Below are 17389 nucleotides of genomic sequence, written 5' to 3' on the forward strand. Positions count from 1 at the left end.
ACTACTCACACTCAGCGCCCCCTTCGCAGGGAGGGGTCAGAACGGCAAAGAGCTTGGAGCTGACCCAGGCTCATCCTCTCCTTCCAGCCCTGCACCACAAGCAGACCACCTGTGCCATCCAGTGTCATCTGAAGAGGTTGCCAACGTGGGTTATCCCCAGGCAAGACTGGCGTGTAGGGCTCTCCCGTGATTTCCTTCTCCTTCGCCCTGGCCCCCATTAAGTCTACAGAGAAGCCTCGAGATCAGACTATACGTGGGATCCAGTCCCGGCTAAGCTCCTGGAGGAGCTAAGACCTTTTAAATGCCTTAAATGCCTTCTTCCAGTCAACTCTTCCTCTAGCTGACAGAAAAGCTCTGCTCTAACAGTGAGGAATCCCTCCCTGGCCCCCCAGCATGCGCACACACACACACACACACACACACACACACACACCCTCTATTTGAGATCAGGGAAATCCACACCAGAAATCCTAAAATATACTAAATAAATGTCACACTTTCAAAAATCTGGACTCCCTAAAAAAGGCCTGCTTTTTTGGTACAAGAAATGAGCACAGTAACCTCTCGTGTTTAAAACTATAGGGATCATTTTTATAACTTCCCAGCGAGAGCCCCAGCACACTAATACTAGTGTTCATGCATATCCAATCATTGCTAACCCCTTAATTAGGATTAGGGCACCTGTTCCACTGAAATACAATTCGCTGATGTGATCCCAAGTTATTGAAAGGCAGAATGCTTTTATCCAAAAAGGCTGCCCCAACGCCCTCTGTTCCGCTGATAAAAACATTTGTTAAAAGATTCTTTTCCAGACGCAGAGCCAAGAGGCCGGGGTCATGGTACTAATCACTACACAGGGACCTGAGAAACTGATGACACTTGTGTGAAAATGCTGACTAGTTGGCAGCATCATTTTTCTAAGAGAAGATAGTAATTCAAACCATTGGCATATCACTCCTCTCATCCCAATAACCTTTGGACCTCTAATTTCCTCTAAGGTACTTAGAGATGGTCCACACAGCATCATTTCTAAATGGTAGAGGTTAAAGTTGGGGCCACCAGAAGCCACAAAAACCCAAATTGCAAAAGCACACTTGGACTTACCCATTACAAATGTGTTCTTTGGCTTCTCAGAGGAGCCACTTGAAGGTCGACTCCACTTAAACCCTTGGCTCAGAAGCAGCTTTATGACCCAAGTCTATTAAAATTCTTAGAGTCTCTGATGATGAAAATCCCAGCCAATTTTTTTCTCTTCATGAGGTGGGGGGGGGGGGAAACCAACACAAGTCTATTTGAAATCGTTTTATGAATTTTAATCATAGCAAATGTGTTTTAACAGTAGTCATAAAATCAACATTACCACATATACAAAGGACAAGACACCAGATTGGCATACAAAAATACCATATATTAAAATCGGGTTCATTGGAAAAACTCAGGACTTGCTAAGACACCACCTACAACAGAAAGAGCAAGCAAGAATGCTTTTTAAGACATTCCGATTTATAAACAGCAGCTTGATATCCCCCTAACGAAGTCGATATTTGGCAACATTTGGACACTATTTTCTACACAGTCCAGCAGCTCATTTATCTGTAGGGCTATTTGGCCCTTTAAAAGAAAAGATTCTAAAATAAATAATCCACATAATTGTAAATGAAACATGTCAAGGACTTAAGTTAACAGCCTCTGAGCAGCATTAATCTAGCCATTTGACCGGAGTACTAGTTATCAAGAGGGCCAGGGAACCCACCAGTGGAGCCATCCGAATGGCAGGGACCCTGTGCAGCAGCTGCAGGGCGTATGTTGGGAGTCTGTAACCACCCCAAGCTGAAACCAGCCTCCACACCTGCATCTGCCAAGGGAGCGAAACAGGAACACGTGGTGGAATAAAAAATATAATAAATGACCACAACCTGGATAGAAACTGAAATATTCTGAATGAGTCTTCCCAATAGTCTTAACCTACTCAAGTCAGAATACATCCACAGGCACGGGCATTGCATTCCACGGTTGGGAGGATGTCATTAGAGTTTGTCTGCAATGACTCAGCAACCCACTGCAGAGCAGGTTCTGAAATTGTCTTGTGTGCTAACGCCCAGTAGGGCCTCCTTGGACCCTCTCATCAGCTGATCATATTCTCTGTTTGTCTTCAGTTTAAACATCCTGAATTGAATTTCGTGGGCCATACTGGAATGACAAATCGTGCTTGGCTAAGTTAGTCCCAGTTGTCCTGGGTTTCTTTCTTCAGCTGGTTTCTGCCACGATTGACCTTCATCTCTTCATCTTCTGTCTACTTTGTTCAGGAGTTATCATCTCATTACAGATTTCCCTCCCTTTATGCAAGTGTTTTCTCACTCTCTGGGGATATCTTCTATCTGTTGCTATATACCAAATGCTACATCTCCACCTCTACCATACAGTGTCTACCTAAGAGCTGGGTTTTCTCTCAGCCAGGAAAATCCAACCAGGAATTTTCTGAAGCACAGGGTAAGACACAAACAATTGTGTCCTCCCACTTTTTAAACAGGGATGACCTAAATATCTCAACTTGTTCCCCTTTGAGGGGCATCTGCCTCATCTATTTCCTCCTTCTTACAGCCCATGCTCCTTCACAACCATCACATCCAACCGTCTACCTCTGGATTCTCAAAAAGCAAATGTCAAATTAAAAACTGAGCTTCCCTTTGGAAAACTGTTGTTAGAATAATCCAATTAACGTACCCCAGGGAGACCACAGAAGACTTTCACATGGGCTACTAGCCCTACATCCCATGGAGATGAATTTAGAGCAGTGTTCTAGAAGAATGGGGCAGCCATAAGAGAACATTCCCCATTAAAACAAAGAAAATCCATGCTGTTGCAGACTTCAAAAGACCCCTCAGTTCTTTGCCCCAAATATTACTGAGTGTCTCTAAAAAGATCCTAATATGAATAGTATCAAAAACCGGAGACTACAATAATAAAGTCCAGCTAATGAGATGAGTATTTTCAAGCACCACTACATCATAAGTGAGATTGTACATAGTGGGGTACCCCAGGCAGTGAACCCTGAAAAAAAATAATTGGCCCGACTGTGCAAGGAAACTTGTGCAGAAAACTCAGAGCCATATTGCAAGAGTTCAATAGTGGTGCTCTGCCCTCGCCAACTTGAGCAGAGCCCAAACATAAGTCATTTGGAAGACAGAGATTAAATGCCCCACCCACTAATATTCTTTAATGATCAATGGCTTTCCAACAAAATGTATATGGTAGAACCCACCTCTTCATATATTTGAAAAGTCTCAAGAGCTTAGTTATATAGACACTCCCAAAGATAGCTGGGTTTGACAAAACGGGTGCAGCCTATAACACTTGTTGAGAAATTAACATCTAAATTCACCATTATATAACCCACATTGGAAAACATTTTACTTGATCTTTGTAGCTTCAGTTATAGCTAAATCGTGTGTCTACATATATATTTATATCTATATACAGTGAATCAATTGTGTCAGGAAAATCAATGGCTTGAATTTCCACTTATTTTTTTAGAAGACTTTCATGTTTAACAAACTTCAGCAACTTGTCATCACTTTTGAAATAGACTACCACTTTCAAAACAGTTGCTGAATTATCTTCACTCATTCTTTGGAGTTTCTCTTTCAGTAAGGATTACTTTGTGGGCAATGTTTTACTGAGAATTGTGGAAATGGTAAGGAACAGCTTCTCCTTCTAGGTCAAGGATGACAGATTGACTGACTGATGACACTTGTGTGAAAATGCTGACCAGTTGGCAGCATCATTTTTCTAAGAGAAGATAGTAATTCAAACCATTGGCATATCACTCCTCTCATCCCAATAACCTTTGGACCTCTAATTTCCTCATAAGTCTAAAGAAAAACTATCATTGGGCAAAAAAATTTTTAATCATTTTCAAGGATGAACTAAAGAGTCCTGCCCATTGATGAGTTCTCTATAAAAAAAAAAAAAATCAACCCAATTCTGTTAAATTGAAGCAAATGCATTTGGTTTACAGTATTTTTGGACAATGAAAAGCAGACTAACCAATTTAGACACAGCATAGCTTTTCAAATAAAACTATGAGAACTCTATAAAACCAAATCTAGACTGGAATAAATACTGTACTATCAGGAAGAGTCTGATCTTTCTATGAAAATACATCTCAATTTGAATTTTCTACTTCCCTTTATTCACTTAAAAAGCAATTTTAGTAACTTTAATAACCTTCAAGGCTTTAAATTCCATGGGCAATTTTTTTTTAATGTAAAACAAAGTGTCTTTGTGCAAGGCTTCAAATCTTCGATTCTTTCAGTGATAACTAAAAAAACCAAACAGGACGAAAACAATGTCAAATCTCACTCTAAAAATTGTACCTATGTTTTTGTCTGGCATCTGAAAAATGATGCCCACCTATGCCCATCTCAAATACGATGACGAGCTGGCAGACTTCAAAGGCAAACAAAAACACTCCCCGTGAACACTGCAAAACATGCTTGCTCTTTTATTTCATACCTTACTAATGTAATGATGGCGTTTGGGTAAGACCCTGAAAGAGGGATTTCATTAGGCTTTTTTTTTTTTTCTGTAACATTTACTTTTTGGTCACAAGACCCTAAACACAATTTCACAGTACAGGTCATGCAAGTCAAACGTTTTAGAGCTACTGTCTAACTACTATTTTTGGACAATAGATTCACATGCAGCTAATGATCCCAGAAAAGGGGGCTTTATCGAGCACTCTTTAAGCTTCACTGATTATTCCTTGGCCCAGAGTATCTAAGTAATAACGCTGAAGAGCAATTGATGCATTTTTACTGTCATACTTGCGATCATATATTTTTTAAGCCAACTGCATGTTACTAAACCAAAAACTGTCTTCTTCGCCTTACTCTGCTTACTCCATTAATATTTTGATGCTAGATTCCATTGCACAACCCTCCAGAAGTGCACTGTCCAATATAATGGCCACCAGCCACATGTGAGTGGCATCTATTTAAATAACTTTAAATTAAATAAAATACAAAATCCAGTTCCTCACTCAGACTAATCCCATTTCAGTTGCCCAACACCCAATGTGGCTACTGTATTGGACAGCGTAAGTTATATAACATTTCCATCATCACAGAAAGTTCTATAGAACAGCGTCAATCTAGAAGATCCCAAGGTTGCACCAGCACATGGTTTTAACCTTCAAGGGACCCACTCAAGTCATGTGCAAGATTAAACTGAATTATATTCCTAAAGGAAATGCCTTATAGCTTTCTGATCATAAAGTATGACTGGAAATGAGAACCCATTTGCCTTTTCACAACTTATGCCCCAGGTCATTATACAAAAATGTTCCAAAGACAATGCTTTTTGATAGCATACTTGGCTCTACTTAGCATATTCAGCATTCTCTTGCTTATGTCAAGATCATTAATAAAGATGAAAATTCATGCTTCTTATAGTTTACTATTTACACAACACTCACTGTCCTTTATAGCTCAAGTGGGAGGGGGGAACCAATGTTTTGCAATTAAAAAAATTCAAATCACATGGTTCTCTTTAACTGTCTATACTCATCGCTAAATCAACACTCCTTTCATTTCCCGGAGAGGTAGATGCTAACTAAAGTGAATATATAAATCTACAAAGACAAAAAACTTAATAGTTGAGTTAGTAAAGGGTATTGATCCTCCCTGAAAAGGATCATAGACCAACAGAGAGATCGACAGGTCTAGGAAGCAGCAAGAGGAAACGGCAGTACAAAGTTCTGGTCCCCTTTTGCTGCAGAATGACAAACGGGCTCGCACCTCTGGGGACCCCAGCAGACTCATCTACAAAATGAAGCCACCAGAGGTTGCTTTCAGCTTTCTGTGCTTTCAGTTGTGAGTTATTTCATTGATGTGCAACTGTGAATTCTGGCTGACTGTGTCACTGGACTTGAGTCACATGGGGTAGATGAGTTGTTAGTGTCGTGGGTAAATGCCAAAGAGGCCAGAGCAATGGGATGCCAAATAACATTAAACATCATTAAGCCTATAAAAATCCTATCTGGCAGGCTGAGACATCACATAGACATGTGCACGCACACACGCGTGCACGCACAGGATTGCACACCCTGATAAGCAGGTACACAAATAAATAACTGCAGGCAGAATCCACATAAACAATTGTTCTTACATCAGTAAGACTCACACGAAAAATTCTGATTTTGGTTGTTATTGTACCTTAAATTGTAACGTCAAGAATCTATCATAGAGCCGATTAATTTTGCACTGCTTAATTGCAGCTCTAGCACAGGGTTGTTTTTAAGTAAAAGGTACATGGACATTTGTAATCTACAGCTTTGCACTAAGAAACACAGGGCACTGTATCATCACATATGTTAGTGTCTATATATAACCTACAGACCATGTAGAATTCTATCACACACTACACTCCAGGGCTGGTCATTTCATACCGGACATAAACATACGTAGACATCATTCACAAAATTAATTTGAAAATGGCATGACTTAATATTGCAAGGGTAACATCCATTTGAAATGTAGAATTCTTAATGTAACATTTCTGTGGGGTTTTTTTCCCAAGAGGAATAGAAATTAGGTCAGACATGCATCAAGGCAGCCTGGGAGAGTTTGAGAAATTGAAACTAACCCAACAGTATATTAGGTTACATAATAGAGGATAGCATTCAGCTAATGTGATACCTAAATTATTAATACCAAATAAATCCTAGATTATTTGTTGTATAATGCCCAATAGCTTACACAATGAAATGGCATTTTAACCTAATTTCTAGTTTGAGCTTTCAAATACATTTCCTAAAGGTCTAATGACAAATTGGAAAGATTTGAAAAACCCATGTTCATATTTTTATATCAAATTCTCATGTCAATGAACAGGGTTAGCTTGGGATTCTGTTCATTATATTGTCGTTTTATCTCATTAATTCCATCACTTTAATGTGCATATTTTGTGCTGCTTGAAGGTAACAGTTAGCATATAAGTAAATTAAATTATCTCAGTCTTGGCTTTTTCTAGCCTTACTTTTTGGAGCCAGTCACTGCTTATTTTTCTGTCCCCTATTTTCAGGGATTCAATGGAACATAAACAGACATATTTATGAGTGGGGACCTTGGCACATACCACTTGCTTCATGAATTCCGTAAGAGAAACTAGAAGAGAACTGTAAAGCTCACAGCTATGTCTGAACGCACACATTCAGGGATAGAAATTTATCATTTAAGACCAGCAGATCTTTCTTCATGAGCATCTGTAGGTCATTACACATTTAAGAACGTCTGAGAATTTATGAAGAATTGGTCCACTTAATCTAGGAATGTGAGTTGCTAGTTCACCTTGCCATTCTTCTCAATGAAAACACATTTTGAAATACAAGAGATAGTCTCACTTATACCAACAAGAGGAAACTGGAATTCAAAATGATTTAACTCTCATGGAACAATCTCTTTCAAAAAATAATCATGGACTGTCTTAAAATGCCAGTCCAAGTTTGTTATTGTTTACCAACACTCATGGCTGTTACAATACATCAAAACTGGGAGCAAAGACAGAATCTTCTGTTACTCTCCCTTAGTGCCTTACAGAATACAGGACTTGAATACATAGAAGAGGAGCAAGTTTGGAAGTGACGTGTCTGTGACACCTCGCTGGGTGGGTACCGGTGCCCTTGAGGTGGCCATCATTTCAGACCCCGGACTCATTCATGCCCACAAAGTCTTACTCCCGGGATTCTTCTGAAAAGATTCAAAACCTGAGGTAAATCAAATTACACCCACACCCACAACCCCCCCACACACAAATACACAATATTTACATTTAAAATTCTTATTTTGTGAGATGGCTTGAGAAAAATTGGCATGTAGGTTTCCTGTGGGATTAGGCATTTCTCATTATTACTCAGTTTATTGCTCCCCTGTTGGGCTTTCAGTTTAATAAACACATAGCGAGCTCTAATTACAAGGGAAGAAAAATGGAGGTACGTGACAAAACACAACACACTGGAAACACTTGTTCAAATATCTTCCTGAAAAAACAACTGTCCACTTAACTTATTTTAATTTGGGTGCCATTCAAAAAGTATAAAAGGCCTTAGCAACTAAATGAAGACTGGGTTTCATTTTTTAAAAAAGGAAAGAAACCAGCACTGCATGTCATCACTGAATTTTTACATGGATTTTCAGATTTAATTCTACTTGTATACATAGCATCTTTGTTTTAATCTACCACATTTAGAGAAGATCACATTGTATGCACTTCCACAGTTTAACATCTAAGTAGAATAGGTCTACCTGGCAACATGATTTTGAGAAATCATAAATTACAGTCCATTTAATACATGATTATGAGGATGCATGCGATCGTCTTGGAAGCTGTTGCCACCAATAATCAGAGCGCTCTGCCTGGTATCTTGCTGACACCTCACATTCTGCCCTTCGTGTCTGTCTTGGGTTAATCAAGTGGCAGCCCAGAGGCCAGCACTCGGCACCCAATGATCAGCGTGGCCCCCCATCTCCTCACCGCGATCCATCACCAACACCTGCTCAACCGCTAGTTGGCACCCACAAGAGACTTCCCCGCAGCCCTCTTCAGCCACAGGATATCACAGTGAAGCGCTTAGAAATGCAGGACATGTTGTGGAGCACGATGCCGAGAAGGAAGACCAGGACGCAGGCCACCAAGATCACAGTGCACACCCCAGACCAGGTGGAGCTTTTCACCACGCCCCGCCTGTCTGGCTCCTCCTCCACCGCCTCGGGCGGAGCCCCGCCCTGCAGAGGCTGCTGCTCTGCCGGGATGGTCACCACGGTGACGGACTTCTGCTGGCTCCCGGGCAGCAGACGGCAGCCCATGTCTCCGGGCAGCAGCGCTCGCTCCTTGGAGATGGGCAGGGGCAGCATGTAGCACCCATTGCTCGGAAGTTTGATGAAGACTGGGGTGTGCTCGGAGGCGTGCGGGATGGCGATGACGGCAAGGACGTCGGGGTCGTCCGGGAGCTGGGACACGGAGAAGCCCGGGGGCAGCTTGGTGATGCCCCGGCACCAGGGGCACCTCACGTCCTTCTGGCTCGTCCTCATCTGCTGAAGGCACACCGAGCAGCACGTGTGTTTGCAGTCCAGCAACTTGGGCCTTCGCCGGGGGCTGTAGTAATTGAAGCAGATCTGACATTCCAGCAAAGACTCTTGGGAGAGCGTCTCCATGGTGGACTGTGGGCAGGAAGGCCAAGGCCGAGGGGGAGGAGCTTGTTCTCAGAGTCCACCACTCCGCCACCTTCTTTCTTGCAGTCTCTCCAAAGCCGCCGGGGGATCGGGGAGTTCACAGGCATCTAGCATACTCGGGCGTGTTCATTTCTGAAGGAGACAAAAAATGCCAACCAACTTAATTACTTCAAACAAGTTGAGATGGATTTATACGACTGCTCAAAAGTCTTGACACCAGGTCAAAAGGGTAAAGTTTCCCACTTGTGAGGCTGTAGGATTCCCGTAATGTCCAGTGGACAGTAATGAGTTGTCTCCGCGAATACCTTGCTTATTTCTGAAGAAATAAACATCTCTATGGGGTATACAGAGGGAGTCTGCTCTTTCTGCTTTATTGTTCTTCTGGACTGTTCTTCTAAATACACTGCAGAAATTCTCTCGTTTCCAATAAGTTTGTAGCATTTCCTAAAAGTAAATTTCTTTCCTTAGATCCTCTGACCTTCTTTTTCTGACTCTACTTATCTTCCTGTAACTATTCATTGCCAGATACGGGCAACTTTACAAATCCAGGTATTTCATGTAACTAGCTCGCTCACTTGATATGGGTTAGGACCGTTCCTCTCTCACAGGTAATTAAAATGATGCCACCAAAGAAGCACATGCAGGCATCTGTTATCTTTTCCACCAAATCACCTGAACCAAGGTAATTCTTGTCTGTTGGTTTTAAAAAGAGACAAAAACAAAATAACCCCCAAATAACAACAACAGTGAACCTTTATGCAGTAGGGGTCACAAAAATACACAGGATCACTACTACATTTCAGTCAGTTCTTTTAATTTCATTATTATTTGGGCTTGCATCAATTAACATGACCAAAAGCAAATACTGTTAATTCACTGATCATAATCGAGCATTATGGTCAGAGAAGACTGGTAAGGCAGCCTCACCAAAAAAAAAAAAAAAAAGGAGAAGGAGAAGGAGAAGAAGGAGGAATGTTAGCCTTCTGATATTGACAGGAGGCAGAATAACTTAGTTCAACTTAACTGGAGTTTAAGGACCTCCCCCCGCCCCATCCCCCCCCTTCCCCGCCAAGTGTTCTAATAAAGGCTGCCCAACTCTGCTTCCTATTGAAAGCATCCAAATTATGTGTCTCTGGGTGGAGCCATGATGACTCTGGAAAGAACTATTCAACCACTATTGTAGAAATAATTGTCAGTCCTAGAACCCCACCTACACCCAGAAGCAGGAGCTAATAACACAGAAAACCTCGTTCACATTTTTCTTAAAAAGTGAACCTTCTTTTTCTTTCCAATTTCCTTTGTGAAATTAAGAATGCACCCCCTCCCCAATGATTACGATTTGTAAAAATAAAAATTAAACATGCAGAAAAAGTTTAAAGTCAAAAATAATCACTGATAAAAATTAATGTTGACAATCAAAAGAGAAACATTTTAAAATATTTTAGCTGTAGTAAGAGCACTTAAGTTACTGAAAGTAAAAATATAGTAACATAGCATTCAAAAAGCTCATATTATTAATATAATCAACTACTCATCTATCCATTAATTCAAGAAATAGTTATGGAATAATTGAAATTTGCTAACCATAGAACTTAAATGTTCTCACCAAAAAAAAAAAAAGATAAATATGTGAGAAGTTGGAAACGCTTTCACAATGTAGACATATTTCAGATTACTGCGATGTCAACTTTAAATGTCTTACAATTTAATATGCCAATTATACCTCAATAAAGCTGAAAAAGGAAATAAAAATAAAAAAGAAATATCTACTGAGTATCTGTTATGCAGAAAGCTAGCCATGGTAGGATATTAAGATGAATCAGACCCAAATACTACTCTTAAGCAATTTAAAGTTAGGCAAGAATGAACTAGTGAATATATTTTCTCTTCTATTCATTTATTCATTCAAATTCTCATTGAATATTTACCATGTGTCAAGCATTATGATATTTATTTTTTTCCCTTGTAACAAAGACCTTGTCACCACTCATAAGAAACTCCCAGACTGGAGGTACTTAAATAGTTATGTGAGTAAATAGTTATAATAGAAATACAGTGATGCATGCCTTACTGGAGCTGGAGGAATAAAGGACGGCTCAGTGAAGAATCTGGATCAGGGAGAGGATTCAGACATGTAAAATCAGGGACAGGTTATTTTCAAGTTCAGAAATCAGCATGAGCAAAGTAAAAGGGGTGAGCAAATACAGAATTATTTTTATACTCTAGCTGTGACACTGGCTAGAAGATTTTTTCTAATACAAGAGTAACTTATAGATGCCATCTCTAAGAGTTTTACAGTTTTAGCTTGTAAGTTTAGGTCTTTGATACAGATGCCTTTTAAAGAAACAGAATTCTCACAGAACTGGCAAGCACCCTCCCACAGGCCCAGCCAGGGAGAGCAGGGCCCACAGGAAGGGGAGAGGTGATCAGACCCAGGCACGGGCCACAGACCACAGACCACAGACCGTGGACAGCCTCGAGTGCCAAGGATGTGGGGCTTTCTAGTGAGCAATGGGAAAACATCAGAAAGGTTAAGAATATGAGAATGATTCATTAGGTAGCTATATTCAGGATAGACTGGAAAGACCTGCTGGGAAGCTATTATAATAGTAGATGAGAGATAATGAGTAGCTGAAGTCAATAGTGGTGATGAGAATGAAGAGCTGAAAAGTGCTGACAGGTCCTACAGGGGTCAAGTGGGATCTGGCCACATGTGACGATGAGGCTGTAAGGGGGAAGAAGTCCAAGGTCAAGTCTTGAGGGGAGGCTGGTATTATTAAGAAAAATAGGGATGGCAAAGAAAAAGATGATGAGTTCTGTTCGGGCCGTATTCCATTTGAGGGGTTAGGAAGATAAAAGAAATCAGTTATCCAGGAAGATGTTAAAGAGTCAAAAGAGGGGCTTCCCTGGTGGTGCAGTGGTTGAGACCCGCCTGCCGATGCAGGGGACACGGGTTCGTGACCCGGTCCGGGAAGATCCCACATGCCGCGGAGCGGCTGGGCCCATGAGCCATGGCCGCTGAGCCTGCGCGTCTGGAGCCTGTGCTCCGCAACGGGAGAGGCCGCAACAATAAGAGGCCCGCGTACTGCAAAAAAAAAAAAAAAAAAAAGAGTCAAAAGAAAGCTGAATATATGGATCTGATATTGCAGAGCAGGCAGAGCAGAGAGAGACCCTTAGGGAGCACTTATCCTTAAGCCTGGCTAAAAGGAAGAATAGGGGCAGACATAAGCAGAAACCCAGGAACCCCTCCCAGCACATACCCCAGATGAAAGAGTTCCAGGCAGCAAAGGGCTATGAGCGGTGGGCACTGAGAACAGACCTTGAGGTGGGGCGACCAGAAGGTCACTAGCATTTTGGGGGTGTGACTTCAGCAGGGGACCAGGGGTATGATGGAGACTGGCGGGATGCTGGAGTCCCCTGTGATGCGGAGTGATGTCAGGCGATAGGATCATAGCTTAGAGGGAAGAGCATCAAGCAACAGTTCTTTTTCTTTTCAGAGTAGAGAAATTTGAGAAACGAGGGGCAGAGCAAGCAAGTTAGGGTGCTCACAGCCAGATGGTCTGGTCTGTGCTGTTCAATACGGAGTCTGCTAGCCACAGGTCCCAGCAGAAGGTAGTGTTTGAAGCTCAGAAAGGAAAAAGTGTACGGACACTGAGGTGGGGAATGTGGAACGGAAACAGAAATCCCCAAAGTGTCAGCAATGAGGGTGGAATTCTTCTAATTTTATACCCAAGGTACTGAATTTATTTTTTCTTAGAAAATAAAAACCGAACACAGGGTTTGCTGGTGAATCTTGACCAATGTTCTTATCTATCCTCACTGTTAAAGCCCACTGACAGACAGCAGGCCATAATATTATAAATCATAGGAAGATGTGAATGTTAAATGGGGGGGGGCAGAGATTGATCATAATGAACTACAGTGGCAGAAATGACAAAATTGGGGAGGGGTATACAATAGCCAAGACATGAAAGCAACCTAAATGCCCGTTGACAGGTGAATGGATAAAGAAGACGTGGTATATGGGACTTCCCTGGTGGCCCAGTGGTTAAGAATCCGCCTGCCAATGCAGGGGACACAGGTTCGAGCCCTGGTCCAGGAAGATCCCACATGCCACGGAGCAACTGAGCCCGTGCACCACGACTACTGAGCCTGCGCTCTAGAGCCCACGAGCCACAACTACTGAAGCCCGCGCACCTAGAACCTGTGCTCCGCAACAAGAGAAGCCACCGCATTGAGAAGCCCGCACACCACCACGAAGAGTAGCCCCGGCTCGCAGCAACTGGAGAAAGCCCGCATGCAGCAATGAAAACCCAACACAGCCAAAAATAAATAAATAAATAAAATTTAAAAAAAAAGATGTGGTATATATATACAGTGGGATATTAGCCATAAAAAAGAATGAAATAATGCTATTTGCAGCAACATGGATGGACCTAGAGATTATCATACTAAGCGAAGTAACTCATACAGATTAAGACAAATAAAATATGATATCACTTACATGTGGAATCTAAAAAAAGGATACAAATGAACTTATTTACAAAACCGAAACAGACTCACAGACATAGAAAACAAACTTATGGTTACCAAAGGGGAAAGAGATGGGAAGGGATAAATTAGGAGTTTGGGATTAGCAGACACAAACTACTGTACAGTACTACTACTAAAATAAACAAGGAACTACTATATAGCACAGGGAACTAGACTCAAAACCTTGTAATAAAGTATAATGGAAAAGAATCTGCAAAAGAAAAAATATATATATATGTATATATATCTGAATCACTTTGATGTACACCTGAAACTAACACAACATTGTAAATCAACTATACGTCAATTAAAAAAACATTGGGGAGGGGTACAAAAAAAAAAGCACAGATTCCTGCCATTTTATGAATTTGGAGAAAGCTGTCCTTAACAATGGCACTCAGGGCAACCACCTTCTATGTAAAGAGAGCTGGGAACAAAAAAATACTTTGTGACACCAATATAGAAACAGTGACCACCAGTTCCTTTCTTACCGTTCTCTACTTCCACATTAGTTACCTTGCTTCCATAGAAAATTGTGGAAAACAGCTCAGCAGAGTGGGAAGAATAGGGTCTTTGGCTTCAAAGAATCTTGGGTCCAATCTCTGTTTTGTCACCACCAGCGGTGCCACTGGAACAAGTCCAAAGCTTCTAGAGCCTGCTTCCTCACTGGCTAACGAGGGGTGATGGAGTTTGTGGCTGAAGGTCAAGTGTGTTCAGGCACTGCCAGGTAGTGAAGGGCTCAGGGAGCCCTGGTGCTAATCCCTCCTTCCTTCTGACTTGGACTCCACACGGTGCCGTGCCGGGTGTGGTCTACCCAGAGGCACTTCCTGGCTCTCAAAGTACAGCCCTGTGCAACAGCTTGGGCGGAGAGAGGCGAGCACTCCTCTTGGCGCTGCCCCGAGACCTGCCACACCATCATTTTTCAACAAAACCAACATGCAATTTTATTCATGAATTTATGTTCCAAGTAATGTTCACTTAATTGGTGTTGAGTTCCCTTAAAATTAGATTATACAACTCAATTTTCAACTCTATCCAAGTAAGTGTAGGCCTTACAACACAGGCTGAACACAAAGGCAGAAGGGGAAAACAGTTCCTATCTTCTGTGCTCAGCCGCTCAAGTCATTTTGACAGCAGGGCAGCTCTCTGATTTATACACTGATTCTGCCCATACTGAATTCCAGTTTATTTCCTGTAGCATAATTAGTAATGATGATGACTATTTAGGTAATGAGAAGAAAATTTGGGCTTCCCTGGTGGCGCAGTGGTTGAGAGTCCGCCTGCCGATGCAGGGGACTCGGGTTCGTGCCCCGGTCCGGGAAGATCCCACATGCCGCAGAGCGGCTGGGCCCGTGAGCCATGGCCGCTGAGACTGCGCGTCCAGAGCCTGTGCTCCGCAACGGGAGAGGCCGCAACAGTGAGAGGCCTGCGTACCGCAAAAAAAAAAGAAAAAAAGAAGAAAATTTATGAGGCTCTGGACCAAAGGTAATGATGAATCTTCTTTCTCCCTTTCATCATGAACTCAAAAGATATGAGTCAACTACAGAAGAAACAAGGTCCACGTAAGCTAAAAAAGAAACTCGGAGTTCCTAGTCATACACAGGATACACAAGCACACACTGGCAACTGCTTTAGAGACCTGTCTTTGGAGTTAGTTTCCTTACAGGAGCAAGACATGATGCTCAAAGTAAGTACTCAAATTCAAAAGAAAAGAGTATTTTGGTAGAACGCATAAGAACAGGTGTAAACTGAAATATATTGGAACGATTTTTAACAGTTTAGTTTGAAAGAACCTAAAGTAAAAATTAAGAAAAAAAAACCAGACTACAAAAAGAGGAATAGCAGCTAAGGGAGGACATTCTCAAACTAACTGTGGCTTATGATCTAGAATTTATGTTCAAATGTATCTTCAAAAAACAGTAGTTTCAGGAATTCCCTGGTGGTTCAGAGGTTAGGGCTCCAAGCTTCCACTGCAGGGGGCACGGGTTCAATCCCTTGTAGGGGAACTAAGATCCCCGCGTGCTGCACAGCACGCCCCCCCCAAAAAAAAGAAAGACAATATATATTACCTTAATTAAAAATTACTTTAAAATAAAAAAACAGTAGTTTCATAAATAATGTCAGTTGTACAATATACAAATTAAAGGCCTTGAATCATCACTGAACTCAATACTAATGCATATCCTGGTTTTAAAATAGTTTAAAAAACTAAGATTTGTATAAATGGAGGAAGGTGTGACTTGGAGGGAAAATGCCAAAACCAGAGAGGGGTGTGTATATTGTAATTGTTGTTTAGGGGCAATGGACATTTGTTGCTTTACAACATCGATATATTTTCATAAAATAAAATTTCTTCCTTTTTAAAAACTGTATACTTTTAAGCACTTTTATTAAAGCTGTGGGTGTGATAAAGTGCTCCCATGAATTTAGTGGGTGGTAAAAAAGCAAAGGTCTCCAACGCTGAATTTTTATAGTTCCAGTTGCTCTTAGAAGTCTGGGCACATGAGGACAGAAAAGCTGATGAAATATATCCAGTCGTCCCTTGGTATCTGCGGGGGATTGGTTCCAGGTTCCCCTCTCGAATACCAAAATCGAAGGACGCTCAAGCCCCTTATTTAAGATGGCCTAGGAGGGGCTTCCCTGGTGGCGCAGTGGTTGAGAGTCCACCTGCCGATACAGGGGACACGGGTTCGTGCCCCGGTCGGGGAAGATCCCACATGCCGCAGAGCGGCTGGGCCCGTGAGCCATGGCCGCTGAGCCTGCGCGTTCGGAGCCTGTGCTCCGCAACGGGAGAGGCCACAGCAGTGGGAGGCCCGCGTACCGCAAAAAAAAAAAAAAAAAAAAAAAAAAAATGGCCTAGGACAGCTGGCCCTCTGTATCCTTGGATATGAAATTCTCGAATATGAAACCCGCCGACTATAATGCAGGTAGTTTTACTCTGTTTATAGTATAGACTCTTCATACGTTCTGATTTAGATCCACGTCTGTGACATCAACTATGAAGCCTCTCCCCACTTGTGACATGAGTTGATATTAATTACATGTGGCTGACCTTGAATTATTCCATTTCATGGTCTACACAAGGATCTTAAATTCAATGGTTGTGTTGAGAAAAATCTCTAAGTCAAAGACTAAACTAGTCACTATACTGCTCTTCTTATTCTCTTAAAATAGCATGTCTTTCTGACGCAGGTCATTTACTTAATTTTTCAAGAAAATGTAAATATTTGAATTGAGATTGAAGAAATTAATTACAATTCCATTTAATCTGGCATTTCAGCTGGCAAGACCATTTAGTTATATTGGATCTTGACAAACTCTCCGATTAATGGCAAGACTAGGAATGGCTGGCAATGACAAGATGTGTGGCTGACTTTTGGTCCTCTGGTAGCAGAGAGCAACCCTTTCAGGACACAGTTGCCTACTACGTGTAAAGTCCAATTGGTATAACTACACTCTGTTTTCATGGAGAAGGCAGTGGATTCCAGGACTCTGACAAATCTCAAGTGAGAATTCTACGGGCCAAGCTTTAATAGTTGCCCTGTTTTCTCCTATGAGCATCATGGTTTGTGTATTTGAAGATGCAAAAATTCTGGAAAGTGAGAATGGTTACTTAAAAGTCTTGG

General features: G+C 41.6%; 1 protein-coding gene across 7 annotated transcripts in view; it reads right to left on the reverse strand.

Annotated features, from left to right (window-relative positions):
* Positions 1-1287: 1287 nt before the first annotated feature.
* The window catches only part of RNF152 (ring finger protein 152), an 81991-nt gene continuing 65889 nt past the window's right edge, over positions 1288-17389 (reverse strand). For all 7 annotated transcript variants that reach the window (XM_060310376.2, XM_030868096.3, XM_060310374.2 and 4 more), the window contains one exon: positions 1288-9362. In XM_060310376.2, coding sequence (XP_060166359.1) covers positions 8601-9212 — 612 coding nt within the window. In that variant the 5' untranslated portion in view covers positions 9213-9362 and the 3' untranslated portion in view covers positions 1288-8600. The remainder of the gene's footprint in view (positions 9363-17389) is intronic.

Source organism: Globicephala melas, chromosome 13 (genome assembly GCF_963455315.2).
Source record: "Globicephala melas chromosome 13, mGloMel1.2, whole genome shotgun sequence".
Taxonomy (NCBI): Eukaryota; Metazoa; Chordata; class Mammalia; order Artiodactyla; family Delphinidae; genus Globicephala; species Globicephala melas.